The sequence below is a fragment of the Rissa tridactyla genome, chromosome 3 (genome assembly GCF_028500815.1).
Source record: "Rissa tridactyla isolate bRisTri1 chromosome 3, bRisTri1.patW.cur.20221130, whole genome shotgun sequence".
Classification (NCBI taxonomy): Eukaryota; Metazoa; Chordata; class Aves; order Charadriiformes; family Laridae; genus Rissa; species Rissa tridactyla.
The window spans coordinates 47,067,194-47,092,347 of record NC_071468.1 but is presented as its reverse complement, the minus strand read 5'-3'; the positions used below and the strand labels follow the sequence as shown (position 1 = coordinate 47,092,347).

At 38.3% G+C, this 25,154-nt stretch overlaps 1 protein-coding gene across 1 annotated transcript in view; it reads right to left on the bottom strand.

Annotated features, from left to right (window-relative positions):
• Nucleotides 1-25,154, bottom strand: part of GALNT2 (polypeptide N-acetylgalactosaminyltransferase 2) — a 98,939-nt gene that overhangs the window by 13,528 nt on the left and 60,257 nt on the right. The window contains exons 4-10 of the mRNA XM_054195727.1: nucleotides 19,503-19,601; nucleotides 18,856-18,923; nucleotides 17,891-17,956; nucleotides 15,940-16,061; nucleotides 8,184-8,271; nucleotides 4,315-4,402; nucleotides 3,657-3,760 (exon numbers count right to left, since the gene is read on the bottom strand). Of these exons, the coding sequence (XP_054051702.1) occupies nucleotides 3,657-3,760; nucleotides 4,315-4,402; nucleotides 8,184-8,271; nucleotides 15,940-16,061; nucleotides 17,891-17,956; nucleotides 18,856-18,923; nucleotides 19,503-19,601 (635 nt within the window). The remainder of the gene's footprint in view (nucleotides 1-3,656; nucleotides 3,761-4,314; nucleotides 4,403-8,183; nucleotides 8,272-15,939; nucleotides 16,062-17,890; nucleotides 17,957-18,855; nucleotides 18,924-19,502; nucleotides 19,602-25,154) is intronic.

Genomic DNA, 25,154 nt, shown 5'->3' with positions numbered 1-25,154 from the left:
TTTGTTTTACTTCAGTGATAAGTTCTGTTGCATCAGGGCCAATTAGGCACATTCACGAGTCCTAGACAGTCAACATAATCCAATCTCCAGACAGATTATCCTCCAAAAATATTAGTGACAATATTGTCCTTGTCAGTAATTTTTGGTCTTGATCTTCCACTTAAATTAATATGAGAAAATAGGCAAAAGTATTTTTAAAGCCATTGAACATGACGTTCTCTGCATACATTTTTCACGGCACTGACTTCATTCTTACACCTCTTATTTTGAGCTTAGAATGAAAAAAGTGAGAATCGCAGTAAATGACTGGTCACTGCTTCTATTAAACAAGTAAGTAACAAAAGCACTTCTATGTTTCTACCAGAATAAATTACACACAGATAGAAGATTTCAGGCTTTCCCATATCTAGCTCAAATTTCATCCCATACTTCTAAAATTGTGAAAGCAGAGGAGTAATAGTTTTCTTGTACCACTCTGAAGCATTATTTATGGAGTTTTGATAGAAAGTTCATATAGTTATTAGCCCAATGTGAGGACAAGCTAGTGACAGAAGACAGGGAGATCTATCAAAGATAAAGGCTTTTGCATTAGACAAGTAAGCGCAGACTAAATGCTTCAAATCTACTATTAGACTTATTTAAGTATTAGGAAACAAATGCCTCTGAAATGATGTAAAGTGAGATTCTGGTTAAAAATGAAGGTCAATGCAGTATGCCTAAAGCTCTTTCATTTTAAAATGATTCATTTGAACATTTAATCCAAAAAGTCACTGTCATCTATTAAATGTATGTGGGTATTGAAAAAGTATTGTTGTTTAATAAGTAATTTTGAAATACCTTGTGTCAACTATTTTCATTATTCATAGCTTCCTCTACCGTGTACATTAATTTGATTAATTCTCCTCCATAAATTCCCAGAAATGTAAACTTACACGTATACTTTCCAACACCTTAGATTCTGAAGATTCTCAAAAAATGTGAAAATGATGAAAAATAGCTCTATAGAAAAAAGAGCAAGGGACTAGTAAATAGGGAGAAGCAAACTAGTTCTTATTTGCACCAACATGGCTTCTAAAGCCTATGTGGATTTTTTTAAAGAAAAAGGAATGTACAGCAACTGAGACTTAAACACCCCACAAATTCTCAACATACTCAAATAGTGGGAGAAGAAATGTTACTATTGTATCAATGTCAATGGACAGTTTTTCATTAAAAAGGCATAAACAGTACATCAAACATTCTTCAGTTGCATGAGGTTACGTTACACCTCTCAATAACAGATTTGCTCTTTTTATTGTAGTGTGTCATCAACATAAAAGATAGGGAATGTCTCACTCACTCCCTGATTTTAGCAAAATTAAGAAAGGCCCAGGTTTTCAAACTAGACCCAAACTTTCTAATGGTCCCTCCAGCTTTCCAGTGTACTCCAATCCTTCTCTGCTTATTAAAAAGCATTGTAAAGATTCTGAGAATTAGAGTTTAGGATTTCAAGACAAGACTGAACAAACCCTGATCCATGTTTTGTACAGCAAGCACGTGTCATCAGTCACATTTAGCAACAAACTGAAAATGCACTGGGTCTTCATGGTAACGGTAAGAGCTGTCTCTTAGCTAATTTAGGGAAAATACTGCAGGCCCATCTTGAAATTTGTGAAGTTGGGACTATACTAACATGTGAACAAAATCTCATACAACAGCTGCTCTGTACGTGCTTGAACGAAAAATGCTGAGTTTTATAAAGCATAAATATAATGTATAGAATTATTTCGCAAGTCCATCTAGCAGGTTATTTGCATGAAATATCAAGCTGCTGATCCAGAGATACACTTGAGAGCAAAGAAGCGTGTGAGTACACATGTTGAATTTTAAAATGCACACCACAGATTTCCAGTATCTGGTGCATGTGTCATTTATTGCCAATAAAATCATTCGTCACATGATTTTTTACTCATCTTCAGTTAGTCTGGCAGTTATGAACAAATCATTAGCTGTTTGCTGTACTGACTGACTTTGCCTTTTCAGCGAGCAGAGAAAAGGCACCCCAAAGTCTCCATCTCCTCCTTTCCACGGAGAAGGGGGAACAGAATGCAGCAGCAGCAACATAAACAGTCTTCTCATCTTGAGTAAGGAGCTGTTGCTTGTGCCCCTTCCTGCTATCCAGTTCTCAATTATGAAAGCAGCTGCTAAATTTTCAGGAAAAAAAGCTTTGTCGCTCACGTACATGCTTGCAGCTAATCAAATATTTAAGTTCTCTAGTGGCAAAGGAGGTTTTCAAAGTGAATGCGAGTATTGCTGTAGTAAGTCTATCCAATAACTTTCCAGTACATTTAAAAAATGAAAAATTATGATATGCATATGAATACAATTTAGCAATATACAGCCATAATAGTGAGAAAACAGAAACACAGAAAGCTATTGTTGAAAATACATAAGAGCTTTCTTTGAGTATTGCATAGAAAGGTCAGAGACTGGACTGTAAGGATGCCTCCTTCCAGCCTTTAAAATCCTTACAGGAGTGTTAAACATTTGGTTACCACGTCTCCATACTTTGTGTGCTCTATACAGCAGACGTTTCCTTGTAGGCCAAGCATACACTCAATGCATATGAATATGTCAGTAACTCAAAATACTCATGGGTTTTTACAAGTTCAAGATATTTTAGGATTTTGCAGCTAGCACGTGCAGTAGAGAAGTTTCTATCCTTAGAACTGGTCCTGAAAACACACTACTTTGAACCATCCCTACCCTAAAAAAACTAAATTAATGACAGACTGGAAGTCTTGAGAAGTTAGACAGTTCTGGTCCTCTCAAATCTTTTTTGTTTTAGTACAAGTATACCAGTCTTAACTGGAGAAAAAAATTGCACAATACAGTAATGCAAAGCACAAAAAAAAAAAAACCAAAACAGTACTAAAGTCAGATCTAACCACCAGGTCAAAGAAGAGATGGCTAAAGCACAAGTTCTCTCAGCCCCTGCTCCCTCTTCCCTAAATCCCACTCACTTAAACATCTGAAAATAAGGAATTACAGCAAAAATGCCTTCTCAACCGTAATTATCTTATAGGGCTAAAGTAGGCATTTAAAATTAAAAAAGTCACTAAGTGTAGATGTCAGGCAGTATAGTATTATTAAAGTTAAGAAACAGATTATTCTTCAGTCAGAGTTTTAAATGATTTCTTAAGCTGTAAGAACATTAAACTCGAACTCCTGTGTTCTACTTTCCACGATTAAATTTCAACGACTTCTTAAAACATGCCTTAGATTGCCAGCATTTAAACATTATTGTATTTTAATCAATAACTTTAGATAAGGAGATGACTTGCAAACAAGATAGTGTTTTTGAAAATCCTTTTGAAAGGATTTTGAAAAATCCTGTAATTTTTTTATTTTATCAGCCAACTTCCATTAAAAAAAAAAACCACGGTGTAATGAACAAATACTTTTATTCTCTCATATTTAGCATATAATTCCTACCTTGTTTTAATCCTTTAATTGAAACAAACTTTTTGTATTTTGCCAATGATATATGTGAAGCTTTAACTCTGGTTTTAACCCTTTTGGCACAAAATCAAGGAGACATGAATCCGTGACAGTAAAGGCAATGATGAAAACTTGCTTGCTTTCAAAACTGATCCGAAGGTAAATAATATACATACCTAAGTTTTCTCCACCCCAAACATCCATCATCATGTCATACTTCCCTAGTTGTTCAAAATAAGATTTGTCCATCACAAATAACCCACCAGCTATCATGGGTGTCCTAAACAAACAAGAAAAAATAAATTAAACACTTAAAGAACCATGAACTGGGAGGTAGCTATTATTTGCACCTCAAGATTAACATCTCCTTGAAAAAATTTGCAATGCTTTCAAATGCAATGAATTTCGCATCTACCACTTCAAATGTTGTCTGCACACATTTCTATAGCATATAGAGTGCTATGACCACCATCAGAGGCAGTTCCCAATCTCCATTTGGCTCACAAGTTCCTTATGTAAAGGGTGGCAATTTGTGCCAGCAATAAAGCATTCAAACTGATGCCTTATCTTTAGCCCTCAAAACATGCCAACTTCTAACAAAAAGCGGATGCCACTCTGTTTAGGGGAAATAATCTACTAGTGTGCTTTAAAGTATTTTTTTCAAATACAATTTATTTCTGAAAGTCCCATAATGCTACACAAATACGAATGAAATTTCAATATTAATGAAAGCTATAGTAAAGATCCCCTTTCAGACTCAGAGAAGATGATTTTTAACTTTGGTCAGTTGCAAACTACAGTCTTTTAGAGGGAGAAATGGTGGTTCAAACATACTTTATGGGAGCAACTGGATTTCCCTGCCGTGCTCTTCTTTGCTCTGGTGTCATGTAATCCCACTTAAACACCAGGTTCCAATCAAAGCCTTCAAGGAGAAAAAAAAAAAAAAAAAAAAGAGTAGGATGTTAAAAATATTATGGTCATCATTCAACTTGTAATAACATAATGTTGACTGAAAAAAACAGGATCTGTTACTTAAAGGAAAAATTTAAACTTTTAAAAGCTTCTCGGTAAAAAACAAACAAGTAGGAGTCCAGATGAAAGATAAAGAAGTGGACAGGAAAATAAAACAAAAAGTAATCTCAAGTTCAAAATAACTTTGATTTCTCTTGTTGCCATCTATTACACGAAGTAAGAAACCCAGTCAACACGTGAAAAAAATGCCTTATATATGAATCCAGTGTCTCATATCCTTAAATCAAGTAGAACACCATATGAAGATCTTCCAGCCATTTCAAATGCTCCTAACAGTCTTTACTGTTCAACTCCTATCAAATGATCACATATTTATGTTTACACAGGCTTTATGCAGTACTCTTGCTACTCCTCTATCAGCAGAAACTCTGTACCGTGAAGGTCACAACAGGTTATGTAGCTCCCACTTATCTCATTAACGTTCATTTAACTTCCTGCCTCCCCACTGCGTCCTTTAAGTGCATCACTTTTTGAACCTGAGGCAAACGCTACAGCACCAAAATCTTACTTCCCTTATGTATGCACATATATGTGTGTACACACACAGCAACAGCTGGCCTGGTCCTTTTGTGAGTTTAGCACAGAAGAACATAAAGATCACTAGAATAGACAAGACCAACAGATCACCTACAGCAGCTTTCTACCTGACAACCATTTGAATTAACTCCTTTAGGCAATGATAATGCAGCTGGTATAAGACAAACTTCCTATAGAAAACACTTTCATAACAGTTTCTGAGCTGGGTTATGCCCATAAGCATGAACATCTATTAAAAAACTACAGAAGGTCCATAGCCCTCTCCCAGTACACCTAGCAAACCAGCCTTATACAGACTGCCTGCTGCAAAACACATTTAGATTCTATGAAGTCATATAATGAATGATTTCCAGATTTCTGGTGCACAGATGTCAATAGTTTTCTTTCTCCAGCATGAAGATAAAGCAATTACTTTGTGGGGAAGTGAGGAAAAAGCTAAGGTAAACAGACAACAATTACAGTTCTACAAACTGTCTGTCTGCATCCATAAATGTGCATAGTAACGATTGATGCAGGGAGTTAAAAACTAAACAGTTTTCATTTTAAGTCACAAGATACTTATCACACACAATACAGAAATTATCCCGAACAGGCTTTACAGCATGCATGCCAACTCTCTCTCTCCATGTTTGAGTATTTCATGAAGTGTTGCACTGTAAAAATGAAAGACACTCTAACTACTCCAAAACTCAAGTAGCAAAACAGTAAAATGGCTACAATCAATAGTACTGCAAAGCCTCCAGCATGAAGAGTAAAATGAGTTCGAATATTTCCATGCAGTTAAAGAGTCACATTTCATCATACATATGCAGCAAAATCACTTGCATCTGGGAGACCTTGAAAATACCTACTCTTCTCTGGCAGAAGCGGTAGAGATACTGTTACGTATACTCCAGTGAACACAAGGGGTCTCTTTTGGAACACAGCACTCTGTTACAAAGTCTGAACAAGTGTATAAATTATCTACCCATAAAAACTGGTTTTCTGCCTCCATTTTCACTGACTCTGGGAAAAATCTGCACTCAATGAGATAATATCAGTAACTCTGTAAAAGGAGTATTTTTAAACACAAGTGCATATCCAATATGAAATTCTATCCAGTGTAAACTGCATCATAGGCATAGTCTAGATTATTAGATCTCAGTTAACTATAGTTTATTCCAGTGATTAAAGTGTTTCTCAGGGCAGCATAAACATTTTTGCAAATCCACCCTCAAAAAAAAAAAGTATTTGTAACATGAAGTGCATGGATTTAGCATTGGCCAGACTTGGGAAGTATTTCAGCACTGGCTGTTTTAAAATGTTTGTAGCATTTGCCAGGTTGCTCGTCTTGGGTGATTAAGTCCTTTCAAAACAGGCCAGGCACAACTGCTGTCCCAGCTGTCTCAACTCTCCCAGCTTCAGCCACACAGATACTGTATCTAAGGTTGAAAGCATAGTTTGGTCTCCATGTTTAGACTTGGCTCCAGCAAGAGTCCCGTGATGCCAAATGCTGTAGTGCCTCTAACATGGTAATCTGTCCTCTGGGAACTGAAAAGAAATATATTATTCATGTTTCAACAGACCCCCAAATAGCTTTAAACAGTGGTATGCGCAACATTTCTATTGTTAACATTAAAAAAAGGCAGCCTCTCACTACTTAGTCCAGAAGTATGGAGGCTCCAGGTACTTTAAAAAAAAGAAAAACAAAATTCAAAAAAATATTCTATTTCTATTGTGTGCAAGGGGACAAAATGAAAAAAAAAAGTTAAAAAGATAAATAAGTAAATTGTGAAACCGTTCCAAAGATGAAAAGTGAAAAGCAACAAGTGAAATGATCTCTCAATCTTCTCCCACTTCACTTGGGAAGAATTAAAGAGCATGAACCCCGCAGGAACCAATCGAAGGTTTCAATGAAAGAATTCCTCCTCCTACTGCAAACAATAAAAGCCGCATAATGGTATAGAGATTTCCATACTCAAGGCATAGTGAATAGATTGGGTAAAAGCCTTAAGGTTTTAATAAAGCTGGCACACAGATAATAGCACAGAACTATCCATTAGCATACTGTGAATATAAGCACTGTAGGTGTTATTTCAGAACATTAATTAAAAGGATTAGAAGCTCTCACCTTCAGATCACTGACCGAAAATTGAAGCATATGTGACATTTTGCAAATATCACTTTTATTTTATTTTACTGGAACAACACTTGGTGGCCAGTTAGGGACTAGTAACTGATAGAACAGGCTCAAAATTTGTTTTTCCTTCCTCACTCATTCAGAAAAAGCTGAAACACTGTGGCAACTGCAATGCGTAATTTCTACATTGTGGTTCACCTTATACCTTTGAGCAGACAGTTCAGTTTCCAGGTTTGTGGAACAATTATTTCAGGAAAAAAAGAAAGGGTGTGTGTGCACAGAACAGCTGTTTTAAATGCTAGATTCTTGCTTACAGTGACAAAAACCAGGGAAGGATTTTTATTTTTTTTTTTTTTGAGAGAGAGCTTCACAAGTCTTTTTATTATTTTCTGTCAACAGTTTACACTAGCTAGACATAGTGAAACCGTAGTACTTCTAAATTCAATTTAACAGGAATTTTTGTAACTGTAAAGGTATAAATACTGCAAATTTTCAAAGTCACATGTTACTCTCTTCACAATTACAGATCATGGCCAACAAAAACATTTAATTTTAAAACACATTCCAAAACGTTCTGCTTATTTAGAAGAGTTTAATTTTTTTAAGCAAACCAGCATCTCAAAAAAAACTCATAGGCACTGCATTGCTGATGGGCTTCTAAGCTAGAGAGCAATTAAAGCCTATCTTATCTAAAAAGAGAATCATAAACTCTGGCCATAAGCTGCTTCTGACACATTTACACAATCCTACAAAGACTGGATTCAGTACTGCACATTATAAAAAGGCAGCATAAACTTACAAGAATTAGTATAATAAAGATGAAGTGTTTTAAAGCAGAAGACAATAAGGCCAATTAAAATCCAAGCCTAAAACCAACTGAACTATAGAACTTAAACTAAATATATGAAAGGGAAGAAGAGTACATTAAGTGCCCATTCCACAACTGCAGTGATCATGAGTTTTGATTCCTGATGCTGTTTTTAAAAAAAATTTGTATTCCAGTACAGGTACATACCGCCTTTTAAATCAGCTGACGCCCCCACGTACTGGAAGTTGTCCATATTAATTACATCAATAATAGGAGACACAACTCTGGTCTTGTCCTAAAATAAATATTAGAAAGTAATATTGAAATAATGAAATCAATATATAAAGGTTCAGGCAAGATGAGATGTTGAACAGTGCAGCAGGATTTCATTAGCACGTCTCCCCCAGCTCTCCCTTCACCTTATGGGTCTGAAAAGCCAGCGCTGGGAATAGCATTACTCAGCTCTGCTTCAGAAAGCAGAAACCACACGATATGGCTGGGAATCCTCTTTCTATTCTAGGCTACTTATATTCAAGCAATCCCCCTCTTCTGACTTGCTCTTGAAGAAGGCAGCAAACTTAAAGTTCTAAAGGCAGTGAAGCAAACAGCACTTCCATTCTTAGTTTTAAAACTAGCTCAAAGAAAAGAAGCATCCAGCCAATTCATATTTTCCACAGGAAATCTCTAGCCACGCAGTGTACTACGGTCTTATTATTTCAACCTTTAAGGAACACTTAGGCCTTTCTGCAATCAGAAAAGTCTTAGGTTAATGCTAACCCATTTTGCACTAGAAGAATCACACTTCACAATCGGATACTTAGATAGGAAAGACAACCTAACCCCCTCCCCTCTAAACTAATGAATGCTATTAATCTCCAGCAGCCAAGATTCCAGTGGTACAGATACTACATTCCTCTGTCGAACCATGGTCTCGTATACTACTCTGAGCAATATTAATTACCTCAGCTGATGTTTTTGGCAAAGCAGTTTAAGAAAAAATAAAAATCTTTCCAACAACTCCACATGCATCATCCAGTAGGATCACAAGACATCAGTACTCTAAAAAAAGACTCATCTAATATTAGAAATGCAGTATCATGGTTAAGCCAGTTTGTCTCCATCAATTATTAAGAGGGAAAAAAAAAGTTACAATTACACACTGGAGCATAACTTCTATGGTAGTTTGATGGAACATTTTGATTGAGCTCAAAATAAAAGTTTGAGCTCCACAATTCGACATCATTCAGAGAGCACAGATAACTTCAGAACAGTATAACACCAAACGTGTGAATATAAAAAAATGTTTTGAATAAACAGGAGGTATTTTGGTAACTGTTAGAGAGAAACAGGTCTCATAGTTAAAAAACCCATACCAACCTTAACATCTCTATTTTAAGAATTTACTTCATAAGTATGTCTTCAAACAACAATACATATATTCTAAGTAGTGGCTCAGCAAAGCAAAGCATCCCTCTTGCTAATCAGTATTATACAGAACAGATTGGAACCAAACTAGTACAAGAATAGCTTGAGCTCATAACGTGAGATTTATAAGCCACTCTCCTAGTCAAATGCTTTGCTTGGTCCAATAACGACATCAAACACCCATTGTAATTTATTGAATCTTAACTATTCAACTTGTGCTGATTTTAATAAGCCCTAATTCCACAGTTGGCATTTAGTAGGTCATTCTGCCTGAGTCAGCAAAAGGTCGCTAACTTCTTATCAGCCAAAAGACGAATTCAAGAGAATCCAAACTGAAGACTAAGCCAAAAGCTGAAGACTCATTACTGATTTCTATATTCCTTTTAAGTATCACTGCAGCTATATCACCTGGGCCAAATATCTGCATTTATGAGGGATACAACATAAAATCTAATCAGGTCTGCTACTAAGTATTAATTAGCTTGGTCTAAAGCAAACTGGAAACACAGACAAAGAGACCAACCTGTCCTATTCCCTCATCGATCACATCTTTAGCTCATGGTTTTGTTAGCTGTAGCCCCAAGTCTGTGTTTTTAATGGCAAGCATACAGTTTTGCTGTGTTGTACTTGAGAGCCAATTATGACTTACTGCACCTTAACTGCAAAATACTGTGTTTGTGTGCCCTCCCCTACACCACTAAAGCACTTCAGATGCACCCATGAGCTTATTGTAGGCATTCTATGTACAGTGACAGAATTAAAAAACTCCTTTATTTGAAGACTGATGAATTAGAAGATATCCAGTTATTCACTATATATCCATCAGCACGAAACACAAAAATGAAACTACCCTTCCTTTTTTTCTCCTTCTTTCCTTAGATGAAACTGAGACATCTTTTACCAAGGCAAATCATGCCTGACCAATCTGATAGCTTTCTATGATGTTATAACGGGTTGGCTGGATGAGGGGAGAGCTGTAGATGTCATCTACCTTGACCTTAGCAAGGCTTTTGACACTGTCTCCCATAACATCCTCATTAGGAAGCTGAGGAAGTATGGGCTAGACGAGGTGACAGTGAGGTGGATCGAGAGCTGGCTGAGTGACAGAACCCAGAGGGTTGTGATCAGCGGCACAGAGTCCAGTTGGAGGCCTGTAACGAGTGGTGTCCCTCAGGGGTCAATACTTGGACCAATTTTGTTCAATATATTCATTAATGACCTAGACGAGGGGACAGAGTGTATCCTCAGCAAGTTTGCTGATGATACCAAGCTGGGAGGGGTGGCCGACACTCCAGAGGGCCGTGCTGCCATCCAGCGTGACCTGGACAGGCTGGAGAGCTGGGCAGAGAAGAACCTAATGAGGTTCAACAAAAGCAAGTGTAGGGTCCTGCACCTGGGAAGGAAGAATGCCAAACACCAGTATATGTTAGGGGCGGACATGCTGGGAAGCAGCTCTGAGGAGAAGGACCTGGGGGTCCTGGTAGACAGCAAATTATCCATGAGCCAGCAGTGTGCCCTTGTCGCCAAGAAGGCCAATGGCATCCTGGGCTGCATAGGGAAGACTGCGGCCAGTAGGTCGAGGGAGGTCATTCTCCCCCTCTACTCTGCACTGGTGAGGCCACAACTGGAGTACTGTGTCCAGTTTTGGGCTCCCCAGTTCAAGAGGGACAGGGAACTACTGGAGCGAGTCCAGCGAAGGGCAACCAAGATGATTATGGGACTGGAGCACCTCCCTTATGAGGAAAGGCTGAAAGAGCTGGGACTCTTTAGCCTGGAGAAGAGAAGGTTGAGGGGGGACCTGATTAATGTTTACAAGTATCTAAAGGGTGGGTTTAAGGAGGACGGAGCCAGGCTCTTTTCAATGGTTCCCAGCGACAGGACAAGGGGCAATGGGCACAAGCTAGAACATAGGAAGTTCCGTTCAAATACACGGAAAAACTTCTTTACAGTGAGGGTGACAGAGCACTGGAACAGGCTGCCCAGGGAGGTTGTGGAGTCCCCTCCTCTGGAGATTTTCAAGACCCGCCTGGATGCAGCCCTGAGGGATGTGCTTTAGGCAATCCTGCTCTAGCAGGGGAGTTGGACTAGATGATCTCTAGAGGTCCCTTCCAACTCTGAAGATTCCGTGATTCCGTGATCTTATACATCTATGCCCATCTCTAAAAACCTTTTCTGACAAAAATGTGCATTTTCTCAGGTGGTTGTACTTCGCACAGTCGAATGTTGTGGTAAAAGTTGCCCAAGCTATCAGGTATCACATTAGCTGGAGCTTCAGTTAGACTCCAACTTCTGTCCACTGCACTGAGTAAGCGGGTATCATGCTGTCTCTATACCTTTGGGAATTCCTCAGGCTTTTACTGCTGGTCTGATTAGTTCTATCAATGTCAGTGTGACACCACAGTAACACCACTTGCTACACCTAACGTATTATTTAAACAACTTACAGTTGTTTCTCCAACAGACAAAGAGCCAGGTTGTGAGCATTCAGTTTGATGTACAACCACCACTTTGTTAGCTTGGAAACATACTGTTCCTTCCATGATTTGAAATAACAGATTTGCTCAGCAGCAAAATAGACAAGACTTGCACATTCTTAAGGTGATGCTTTGCTGGGCACTACAAAGTTGTTAACACAGAAACTGCCAAAAAGAGCTTGTGGGCTCCAAAGTACAGGGCGTTCATTCACTTAAAATACTAAAAAGCAGATGTTCCCTTTAAATTATCCTAAAGCCAGATACTTATTTATCCATAGTGTGATATTAAAGTAGAAATCTTATGTGCATTTTAGGAACAAAAACACAAGCAAAAAGGAACTCTTCTTTTTGTAATCTCCTGTTTCGTTCTGGGGGGATGATGCCATAATTTATAATGGAACATACAATTGGAAAACCATGTGCTTCTTGGTGAGGATAACGGAAAGAAATAGCCTGTGAATACTGCAAGTTTGTAGTGCCTGGAAATCTGTAGCAGAATATTTAATTTTAATACTTCATAAGGAGGTTATGTATGCTCTAGAGACTTTGACTATTATATATTATTCTCATAAACCATCAGAAATTATCCTCAAGATTCTGAATACATTGCTTCCTCCCCCCTCTAAAAATCTCAAGACACTTCAAAGATTAAGCTTCACAACAGTCTCAAGAGGAAAATATAAATATTTCCCTTTCAGCATTGTGCCACTTAAAGGTTGACGCATTCAAGGTCACAAAATCCGAGACAGATATGAAAAAGCAATCCACATCTCAATTCTTAATTTTAGGTCTTTCTTCCTTTTAAGATCATCTTTGTTTAAAAATACCTTCCTAAAAGTGATATAGGATTTGCAGCTATGCTATGAAAACAGATCAGTTCAGTTCTGCACCAGAATCTTCCAATTTTTCTTTTTCTCATATAACTGACGCATTATAAGAATAGAACATCAAAGTGATTAGAAATTGCAAATGGAAAAAGCCAAGTAGACAAATGCTCATGAAATAGCTAGTTGTTACCAATGTTTTCAAGGTTGTGTGTACTTATCACTATGTTGAAATTTTGGGACAATCAAAGGGTTAAACTCCAATGGCTCCTCATTTAATCTTCCTTAACCAATGCACACACACAAAAAATCTAGAAGTCCTAAAATATAGCCTTAGGGAATCAGGCAGAAAATCATTCTCCAGGAGGGAGCAAAGAGGGAGAAGATATATCAGCTCCAGGTTACACAGTTATCTGAATGTTCTGAACTCTAAAATATTCACCTTGTACGTATGTTGCTTCTGCTTTAAGCCTTTACTCAAATTGCTGAAGAAAAATTCTTAGCAGCGTCAGACCCCTCTAGGAATGTTAAGCAAGTATGATCAATAGACAAAGATACGTAACCAGAAAATCATCTTGAAGAAAACTGTGGGATGGTTCATCCTTCAATTGAAGAGGAGCGCGTGATGCCTCAGGGGCTCCTAACACAAGCAAGAGGTCAAAGACACAGCTTTCTAAAGTGGTTACAGCACATAGAGTATTGTAGAACTGATTCTATTCAGACTGTTCTTGGAAGCTGTAAGTTTTTTATATTGTAACACACACAACTAATCCCCGAAAACTCTGACAGAATCAAATGCCAAGTGGACAATTCTGGAAGGAAAAGATAAAAACTCCCTACGCTTTCCACTACATATAGCACAGATGCAGCAGCTCATCAGAAAATACTCTCTTAGTGTCTAGTAACCCTGACCTGAAAAAGTTACCTTTGAGGTCAGAGCAGAAATGAGTTTGTATCTGTTCAGCTTCTTGTCACTGAGACTATCCAGATTGTTTAGCCTGGAGAAGAGGAGGGTGAGGGGAGACCTTATCGCTCTCTACAACTACCTGAAAGGAGGTTGTAGTGAGGTGGAGGTAGGTCTCTTTTCCTAATATCCAATCTAAACCTCCCCTGGTGCAACTTGAGGCCATTTCTTCTCGTCCTATTGCCTGTTACTTGGGAGAAATTTCTTCAAAAGGGTTATCAAGCATTGGAACTGGCTGCCCAGGGAAGTGGTTGAATCACCATCCCTGGAGGTATTTAAGAGGTGGGTAGATGGCTTAGGGACATGGTTTAGTGGTGGTTTTGGCACTGCTAGGTTAATGGTTGGACTCTATGACCTTAAAGGTCCGTTCCAATCTAGACGATTCTATGATTCTATGAAGAAAATGCTGCCAATTAAGATCAAGTAACATACCGTCTGCACTGTGAGCAAAACCAATCCATTTAAAATAACAAAGAACTATCATATACTATACATAAACATTGTCACTGCCTTAGTTATTTGAACAAGCAGAAAGCTTAGAAGCTACCTTATCAAACCCCATACCTGTTGGTTGGGAATCTCCCCAGATGAAGGTAAACTGGAATTCCACATCAATTATTTAACAGTACATCAAGCTTTTAGCAATGGAAAACTGTAGTCATACAGATGAAAACTATTCAATGGCACATAAGATTAGCATGTATCACAGTGACAATTATGAGGAGCAAGTTTTGAAGGATCTAATAATTCATGTGCTGCTCAAAAGTAGCTGCTACACAACACAAAACATGCACCAGTTTCTCCCACCAAGTATACCATGTGAAATGCTGGATCTTCACAAAGTTGTCAGCAATTTAATAAAAGGCTTTACATTCTGTTATTATGAAAAGCTAATGCTTTTTCATATCCCATATCAGTTTCGGAAAGCTAAATGAGTGTGCCCTGACAAGCAACACAGTTGTCTTACTAAAAGCAGGGTTTTGTTGACCAAAACTACCATTTCTCTTCTGATTTCTCAAACGGGTAGATGCTTCAAACCTTTTACACAAAAAGGCTTGAAAACAGTTCCCACATCCTAGAATCCATTTATGAATTAGCTTCAAGCATTCTCCACTTCTTTCTCAGATGTATTTAATGCCTTCAAGTTTATTTGCCTAGTTAATAATTATAGAGAAATTTCCCCAACCCTTCTGAGACTGCAACACTTTACAGGGCCACAAAAATAGAAGGAAGTGCTATGTTACTCATGCTGAAGGGCTTTGTAGGCTCTAGGTATTTTAATAGTCTCCAGGTTTGGGCTGATTAAAGTTATTTCTACTCCAAAATAGGATTTTAACTGCTGATGTGTCTCAGGTGACTTACAGTATTTCTGGAATACACAGTAAAGCATCATAGAACCAAACAGAATAAGGAAAATCAGTCATCAGTTGATGCCAATGGAGAACCTACTGAGTATAAGGATTTAACTTCCTTATACCCCTCCCCTCCTTTTTGGGGGAAATGCAAAGGGAAGTGTAGGGAGGATAAGCAAAGAACTGGGCATTAACAAGACAGAGTAATTTAGCAAAACCACTTTGACCAGAGCATTTTGAAAGAAAGCCCTTCCAGGAAGAGGAGTTTACCAGAGAGAGAATGCAATAAAGAAAGAAGAAAAACCCTGTTGTCTTGAGTGTTCCCCAGTGCTTCTTAGGATCACACTTGATTCACTTACCACTTCAGTTAGATCCTCCAGAGGAAGTATAACCAACCCTTGGAGAAAACAGTATACTTTCACTCTCAATACTCTCAATTGCTTTTCTGGGACACAGATTAAGCGTCATTTTCATAGAAGCTGAGAGCCCACAGTCCCTGCCAATTTCCATGAAAATTTTAGTTTCACAGCTCAGCCTCTCTCCTATTATCACACTGAATCTTAATGAGACATAAATACTCAGGTAAACTGAATTACTTTGAGATAATATTGGTTGAGAAGAAATATACTTTGCTCTAAAGATCTTCAACGCTTACAGAGGAGGTCCCTAAAGAACCAAAGAAGCCTATATTTGAATTGCACGTAAAGATAATAATAAATATTCACATTTTATGTTCCTGTGTTCACAGATTAAATGAACAAAAAGTGGGTTTTAATCACGAAACTCTCTGATCATCTCCATCATCTCACTTCAGAGAAAAAGCTTCCTTAGAAAAATGCATAAAATTAATGTAGTATAAACCAGATGGCTTTAAAATTTAAAAGCCGCTCCTTTAGGAAATTACTTTAGAAGAACACTACTAACCTCAGCTACTCTTTCCAAAAGTGGTTCCAACCAGTGTTCATTGCATTCACAGTGGCTATCCAGGAAGGTCAGTACTTTTGCTTGTGCTGCATCTGCCCCTCTGACACGGGAGCGCATCAAGCCTGAGATGTAAAGATAAAATGTATAAAGTATTTATTGAGGAAAACAATCTACAGTAGTGAGAAACTATTGCATTCCAAGTTAATCATGAATTAAATTACTTTAACTCGGACAGGACAAACACACAAGTTCCAATGTCAAAATGAGAATCTAGTTAACAATTCAGTGAAATGACTTCACAACAAACAGCCTGCAAGCTTCCAACCTACTGCACCTTAGCCTACAGGTTTCAATCTGATTTAAGTAGAAAAATTAAAGTACCTTTTTGAAAAGAGTGATACACAAGTACAGTTGGGTCTGCATTACAATAAACAGTATTTATACTTATAAACATTATTCGAGGTGAGTCCTAAACCCAAACACCTTTCCTACAGTTCTACAACAGAACTGCGGAAAGCACCATCATTAACTCAGCCCCCCCACCTTTTTGCTGCCCCCCCTACCCCACGTCTCCCAGTTCTCATCACAGTCTGTCCATTCTTCTATCGTCTCCTTCCAGAAATAACCATGCTTCATTAATTCATCTCTGAGAGCCTTCCCCCCACCTCTTTCAACTGTCTTTCTCCTATGATTCTTGTGACTCTCTTGTTTTGTGGTTTGGTGAGTTTTTGGCGTTTGGTTTTTGTCTTAAAACTTACCTTGAAAATTTCATTTTCAGATACACTGATGCATATTTTTAAGTATGAATGAAAATTCAGTTCATCTGTGTATACATTATAAAGGTAATATTTGTAATTACCAAAAATTACTAAAAAATAAAAATAAAAAAATTGTTACTTCATTCCATTTTTCCAGTACTATTATCTCCATCTTTAAGTGCTGTACTGATCAGGGGAATGATATCAACTTACTCAGAACCCTGCAGCCATGCATGTCCTAAGAGGCCTACTTTCCTAACAAGCCTTTTTTCACAAGTATATCCCATCCCAAACAAAATATTTAAACACTAAGAGCCCATCAGTTTGCAATTACTAATTACAGGACAACACAGGTTTTGTGCATGTCATTTCCAATTTCTGACAATCTAATGATTCTAGCTGCTCCCTAGGCCAGGCTGGCAGCCTAGAAGATACAGCACCTATAAAAATAAACAAGCACATATCTGCTAACTCAGTCAGCTATTTCAACTGTCAACTCTCAGTTATTATTTCAAACAGCTGTAGAATAACAGTTGCCTGTATCTAATACTTTAAGCTCCGTAGCCAGGAAGCTGCTAACTGAAGGGCTCAGTGACATGGGACAATAATTTACAAAGCAACAAAAGGGAAAACAAAAAAACATAAGACAAGTTTGTTACATGGCAGACTGGCTTCAGCAAAACTGGCATATATGGTCCCAGCCTTCCTGGCTACCCAAACACTCTCAAGTCTGCCAAACAAACTGTGTGCCGGGCTGTCCATCAACTGGATCCTTAAAATGATCTCTAGTAATGGAACCAGCAAAAAAGGAGAGCTATTTTTTAAACTGGATCGTTTCAAACATTCATACAGTTTACAGTGAGACTTTACTTACAACAGAAGCAGGTTAACTGAGGATTCAGTACAGTAAGAAAAAGGAGAGGGAAAGGGTGAAAAGCAATTTCTCAAGTCAGTAAAAGCCAACAACGGGCAACTGCACACACAACAATATGGAATTAAACTGGATTACTGTTTTGATGTGCACAAATGCATTTGTTGTTATTCCTTACATTAGTAAGTTGATTTATAAAGTGAAAATTGCCCCTCCAATATGGAATATATAGCAGAATGTTCCTTTAAAAAGTCTTGATGAAGATTAACAGAGAAGGCAGCACAGAGGAATTTGTATCTTCCTTCCCCCAGATAAAGCCTACCTTCTCGGCGATCATTTCGAAGAACCCGCACTTTTTCAATTTTTCCCAAGAGAGCACCATCCTCAGCTTTAAAAAAAAAATTAAGAAAAAAAAAAAACAAGTTATGAGAACCAGTTTAATATCCAACACTGTATACCATAAGGGAGGCTGTCTTCAAAGAAAAACAAAAGCTTTGTAGTGGAAAATGTTTATGGTCATAAATAGTTACATATAAAATACATGCTTAAAAAAAACCCACCTGCTTGTCTCACCAGAAATTAAGGAAAGTCACCAGGCTAAGAAATTGCTACCCTCATTATGTTATTTAAACATAATTTAATTTTAAACTCTTGAAATTTTTATTTGATTGTATTCTCTTTGCTTACTTTAGCCAGTTTCTACATTGCATAAGGAAAAAAACACTTTTATAGGATTAAAAAAAATAAACAAACTGATGTTTTTGCACATAAGAAAGTTCTCTTTTTAACAGCATTAAGGCTTAAACCTACCCTAAGCTAGCTATAAGCTAACAATGCAAGTGTAGACACTAACTTCCTTTAAGAAATATTACTCAGAGGTCCATTTCAATTGTTGAAGTTTGTATTATGATACCCTAGTAGTTATAAAACCTTAACTTAATTTAGATTCAGTAAGAATTTTTCCAAGAGACTGATGGAGACCAGCATTCATTTAAAGCAGTGCTACAAAAACACTTGGCGCAAGCACCATGGGTTTAGTATGTTAAGGCTATTTTCAATTACATACTCCACTCCTTCAGCTAGCAGGAAGCAATAAAATACACTTGAAGTATTTATTAGAACTCTTCACATTTCCACAATGACAGATATGAAAGAATTGATAACTAGTTTTAGATCAGTCTCTGCAAACTCCTATTCACGTTAACCTTTCTTAACCAAGTCACCTACTAGCATTTACAGAAAGTCTTACCAGAATAAACAAAGTCAAAATCCTGTAAAAGTACTTACAATCATTACTGTAGTCATCTACCAGTATGATTTCCTTAATAAGATGTGATGGGCTTTTTTTAAGGACACTGAAACAGATTAAAAATAAGGGTATTCAAAACCAAGCAGTCTTAATTTTCTACAATAATGTCATAAAAGCAGTTACTTCATTAAACCACAGTAGAACCTAGCCAAGGATGCTATCTTCAATGTTGGCTTATTCTTACAGAAAAGAATCGTGAAGAGAGGCACACATAGAATCATTCCCCCCAGAATTCCAGCCTCCAGAAATGAGTGGATTAGACAACTTGTAACATGGAAGTCCTGCAGATGCTTTAGGTCAAACATCCCGTGAGAATCCATCTTCCCCGAGTTTTTCTTCAAACAAGTTATACAGCCAACTTCCAAACATCTTCTAGTAATCGGTTCCACATTTTCATGCATTTGCAGTTAACAGGAGGGATTTTATTTGTTTAATGCTGCTATTTCAGAATGTAAGAACCGGAGGCATGAAGGAAATTAAGGCTCAGCTTTCCCTCTGCAAACAGTTCAGAAAGACATAATGGATTGTTGCCTCCCTTCCTTATCATAAGCTATTATCTGACACAAATGAATGGCCTTTAGGGGGAAAATAAAATAAAAATAATTAAAGTCTTTCTTAGGTATACCTGACAACAGTTCGAAGCAAAGCAGATCTTGCCTCATTATGAAAGGTGATCACCACGCTAGTGGCTGGCAAATCTATCCGCCATTGTTTCCGTTGACATCTGAAAGACATAATACCCTGTCATTTAAACATAGTATTTACATCCCATGCTTAGCAGACAGCCTTCATCATGAAGCAGTTATCTGTTATATTCATATACATACTATATCTACCTAGGAAGAATGAAATATCTTCTTTGAAGGTGAGATTATAATCAACTCCTGCCACTTTTGGTAGCTGTCTTAGTACACAACAGCCTAAGAAGTCAGTGTAAAATATAGGCAAGTTCAGAAAAGTCACTGGATTATCATCACTGCAGTATGTCATAAACACCTTTTATGCAACTGAATAAGGAACCAGAGTGCTTATTTTACATTAAAAGCATTCAATAAATCTAAGCAAATGAGCATATTTTCAATGAAAATGCACAGGCTAACAGGCTACCATATGTCTCCTCTTTAGCATGGCACAAGTCCACTTCTCCCTTTATTTTTAAAGCTCCCGTAGCATCCTGGTCTTGCTCATAGGAAAAATAGCTTTCTATTCTAATGAGAAGTCATAAGGATTGTAACATTCAGGATTTGAAAAATAAAGCTAGCTGTGATGATATTGAGCCAGCTAAACACAGAACCACATCCTACCAAACCATGAAGATAATGAAAAATTCCATCTATGTCAACTCAGTTTTCATCACCTTTAGTAGCCTGAATAAAAAACAAATCCCAAAGGAATTCCTTCAGGACTACATAAAGCTAAGCTGTTCGAATCCATGACAATAAACCTAAAGAAGACACTACTCTCATTGTATTAGAAACTAACAGTACTAGAAAACACTGTATATCGAGTCTATGCTGAAAAAGCATTACAGTCTAACAGGTCACAATACTGATCACCGTTACGCAGTAACATACAGGAGTGATGATTTCTTCACATATCATTTATTTAATATTAGGGGTAGAGTCTGAACAGGCCTGATTGTCTTCAGAGGGAATAAACTCAGCTAGCATACACCTGTAGCAAATTCAGCAAGTAATTCTGTACTCCGTGCAGCATTAATCAAGCTAGAAGAAGAGAGGTAAGTTACATTGCTACCTAAACTTCTAAAATTAGGCCTCTGCCTATAGAAAAGGCCTCTCTACACCTAAGTAAACATCTGCAACGTGTATCGTAAATCACACCACCTTTATCTTCTTGGAATCAGAGAGCGAACAGCAACGTGCTGCTTTCCCTTGCCCACTCTACAAAATCCCAAGGACCTGCAGCTTTTTCGATATAACACACCCATAACATCAACACTTAGTGCTTGCTGTGAAACAAAACATTATTGTGCCATGCTGACCTCATTCACTCTGAAGAAAAACAAAGCCCATGCCAACCCTACAATTGCTGTATCAGATTAGGAAGTCCTTATCTAGCTCTGTTTCTCAAATGGTGGATGTACAAGATGGCTTCGTCACTAGCACCCAGCATTGAAGCAATAAATCACAAACGTGTATGCATTCCTGGAAAGCAAAGAATTAAGACCTCCCCTATTGCAAGCTTCTGGCAATTCATCTAGACAGCTAGAAGACATACAGCTACTATACACCAAAGCCTACAGTGCCAAAAAAGATAGTATTTTTTCCGCTAACTTTCAAATTGCCCACAGAGGACAAGCCTACTGTACATGCAGTTATCACATGAAGCATTTGCATTAGAATAATTTAAAAAGTCACATTAAACTTATACTGATCTCTTTGCAGAAGAGAGCACTTGAGGAGAGCACATCTTAGGGTAGAATTACTCAAGGCAATGAAGCCTCTCAATTTTAAGAAAACTTAAGAGAAGAGCACTCCTGTGTATTTCTGAGGGAGAAATTAAGATCTTTAGGCTTTGAAATAGAACTGGAGGAATATTTCAACCAATGTTTCTGCTCTTCAAAAATCCCTGCTTTAACTGGCTTAGTAGTGGTCCTCCTCCCATTCTGCTGTGTCAATAGCGCCACAGTTAAAAATCAAACCAAAGAAACGATGTCATCACTTTTGGCACAGAAATTAGACTTTCTTTCCTCAACTTACAGCACTTAATTTTTAATGCAGAAAGAGAAGAGTCATTTCGATTAAATAGAATTTGAACTGAAAACTTCAATTTAGAGCTTCAATGCTCAGCATAGGTATTTAAAACCAGTTAAAACATGGAAAGTACATTCTTTTCCCCCAGAAATTTGAGCCACTGGACTAGCTCACATCATTAACAAATTTTCTGAAATGTCCATGGTTTATTGAAACCATTTTTTGACAGAAATATCCACTTTAACTAGTGCAAAAAGTACATTCACCTCAACAGATACCTGGTTATCAGAGAGACAGGAAAGTTTGTCTGTTCTCTACTTAAGAGTAAAACTTGTGTGAGGTCAGAAGCTTCGATTAGTTGCCAAATGTGAAAGAAAAAACAGTTTAGCCCAGCTAAAACATTTAGCAGCAATTCTCAAGAATCAAGCCAACACATCAGGTAAGAGATGTGATGAGAAACCGCTGGTCCAAAGTAAGCATGGTGGACATTGGTCCACAAAAAAAACACGGAGCATTTTACATTTCATCCCACTTGGGAGACTATTTTACCTTGACAGGACAGATCTGGAAGTTTCCTATTGCAACTGTAACACTCTCTTTCTCAATCTCCAAAATCTACTATGACACGGATTGCTCTCCGTTACTCCTTGTAAACACACTGCAAGAGGGAAACCCAGAGGTTTCTCACAGCTGTTGGAAGTGGCAGTTGTGAACATCAGCTGGAATGGGAATCTGCATTCCTGCTCAGACCTCTTCTCTCTACTTCCTTTCTTATGTCGTACCTGCCTGTTTCTCACTTCTCCCTTTTGCTTAAAATAAAGGCAAGAAGCTCAAACAGGCAAACCAAAGTGTTTTCTATTGCTGCTGGCAGGCTTTCTGAAAAAGCAAGTAGTAAACTTTGGTCTTAAGTTGATGCTAGTAAAAGTTTGTCCAGAGCAGAAAAGACTAAACAAAGTAGCATTGAAAGAGATGCATAATTACACACACATTTACATATCTAACGTAGAATCCTGATAAACTGTTTCTAAATAGCCTAGACAATTTCAGTAATTAAAGAGTATTATTATGCAGTTATTTTACAGTCACACAACCTCTTAGACACATCAATACAATTAATAAAATGTTGCTTAAGCTGAAACAAGTATTTAATAGAATAGAATAATTGTTTTGGTAGGAAAATGCCTTTAAGATCATCAAGTCCAACTGCTAACTTAGCACTGTCAAGTCCACAACCAAACCGTATCCATCAGCACACCTACACATCTTTTAAATACCTCCAGGGACAGAGCCTCAACCACTTCCCTGGGCAGCCTGTTCCAGTGCTTGTCAACTCTTTTGGTGAAGAAATTTTTCACAATGTCCAGTCTAAACCTCCCCTAGCATAACTTGAGGTCATTTCTCCTCTTGTCCTCTTGCTTGTTACTTGGGAGAAGAGACCAGTCTCCACCTCGCTACAACCTCCTTTCAGGTAGTTGTAGAGAGTGATAAGGTCTCCCCTCAGCCTCCTTTTCCAGGCTAAACAACCCCAGTTCCCTCAGCTGCTCCTCCTAAGACTTGTGCTCTAGACCCTTCACCAGCTTTGTTGCCCTTCTTTGGACATGCTCCAGCACCTCAATGTCTGTCTTGTGGTGAGGGGCACAAAACTGAACACAGTACTCGAGGTGGGGCCTCACCAGTGCTGAGTACAGGGAGATGATCACTTCCCTAGTCTTGCTGGCCACACTATTCCTGATACAGGCCAGGATGCTGTTGGCCTTCTTGGCCACCTGGGCATACTGCTGGCTCATATTCAGCTGGCTGTCGACCAACACCCCCAGGTGTTTTTCCTCCAGGCAGCTTTCCAGCCACTCTTCCCCAAGCCTGTAGTGTTGCATGGGGTTGTTGTGACCCAAGTGCAGGACCTGGTACTTGGCCTTGATTAACCTCATACCATTGGCCTCAGCCCGTTGAACCAGCCTGTCCAGATCCCTCTGTAGAGTCTTCCTACCCTGAAGCCAATCAACATTCCTGCCCAACTTAGTGTCTTCTGCAAACTTACTGAGAAAGCACTTGATCCTCTTGTACAAAACATTGATAAAGATATTAAAGAGAAATGGCCCCAATATTGAGCCTTGGGGAGCACCCCTTGTGCCCAGCCATTAACTGGATTTAACTCCATTCACCACCACTCTCTGGGCCTGGCCATCCAGCCAGTTTTTCACCCAGCGAAAAGTACACCCGTCGAAGGCACGAGCAGCCAGTTCCTCCAGGAGAATGCTGTAGGAAACATTGTCACAAACTTTACTAAAGTCTAGGTAGACAACACAGCCCTTCCATCATCCACTAAGCAGGTCACCTTGTCACGGAAGGGGATCAGGTTAATCAAACAGGACCTGTCTCACAAACCCAGGCTGACTGGGCCCGATCACCTGTTTGTCCTGTGCCATGTGATGGCACTCAAGATGATCTGCCCCATAATGTCCCCAGAACTGTGGTCAGACTAACAGGCCTGTAGTTCCCTGGATCCTCCTTCTGGCCCTTCCGGCATTTCTTGTGAAAAAAAGTATGTGTGATGAAGAAAATTCAAAAGTCATTTTAAACTCCTCAGTATACCACAGGCATTGTGCTTCTCACTGCTTTCCTGGCAACAAGTGAAATACCAGATTCTTCCTACTTGTCGGTTCAATTAACAGCAAATTATTCAAAACTTGCTTTACTCTATCTACAAGTCAGCTGCTTAAAGGAACCTAAACCCATGCTATTATACAAAGTATTCAAAAATGACATAGTAAGTGTCTGAGTTTTTATACAAATCTCCTTCACCGTGCCATTCCTGATTAAAGAGCTTTTTGGAGAAAAAACAGGCACCTTCCTTTTCTCTGTCCCTCTGGTGTCTCCTCCAGCTTCTTCTCCCTACAAAGCTGTGAATGTATGTTCATCCTAACTGCAGAATTAGTTAGGCAAATTAACTATACACAGTTGGCTAATTTTATGCTTGGAGACTAGTTTTTAAAATCAAGTTCAACCTGCTTTTGTTGTTTTTAAGTTATGGAAGTCCCAATGAGCAACTGCTGTTTTAATATTAATCAATTCTGCTTAAACAAGATTAGTGCAAGTCACTGAAATCCCTTTCTAAATGAAAGTCATCTCCACCCACAAGAAAATAATGCTTTTCCTTACTCTGAAGTGTACTATTTCCTGAATCTGCACAAGCAGCCTGACACAGCAACATTCGTTAAGCATCTCAAGCGTAATTCTGTCCTGTGTTCACTAGGGTGTGCATAAATGTTTTCCTTTAGGTCTGAGTTAGCAATCGTCATATACTTAGAAGAACAGAATCACAGAGCAACTGAGATTGGAAGGGGCCCCTGGAAATCTTTTAGTCCAAACTCCCTGCTCAAAGAAGGGCTAGCCACAGCAGGTGCGCATTGGACTTTGAATATCCCAAGGCTGGGGACTTCACACCCTCTCTAGGCAACCTGCTCCACTGTCTGATCATCCTCACAGTGAAAGAGACTTACAAATGTAGAAACCAAGAAAAGCCATCAGATAAACAGGAACAAAAAGAGACTGAAATGCAGTAG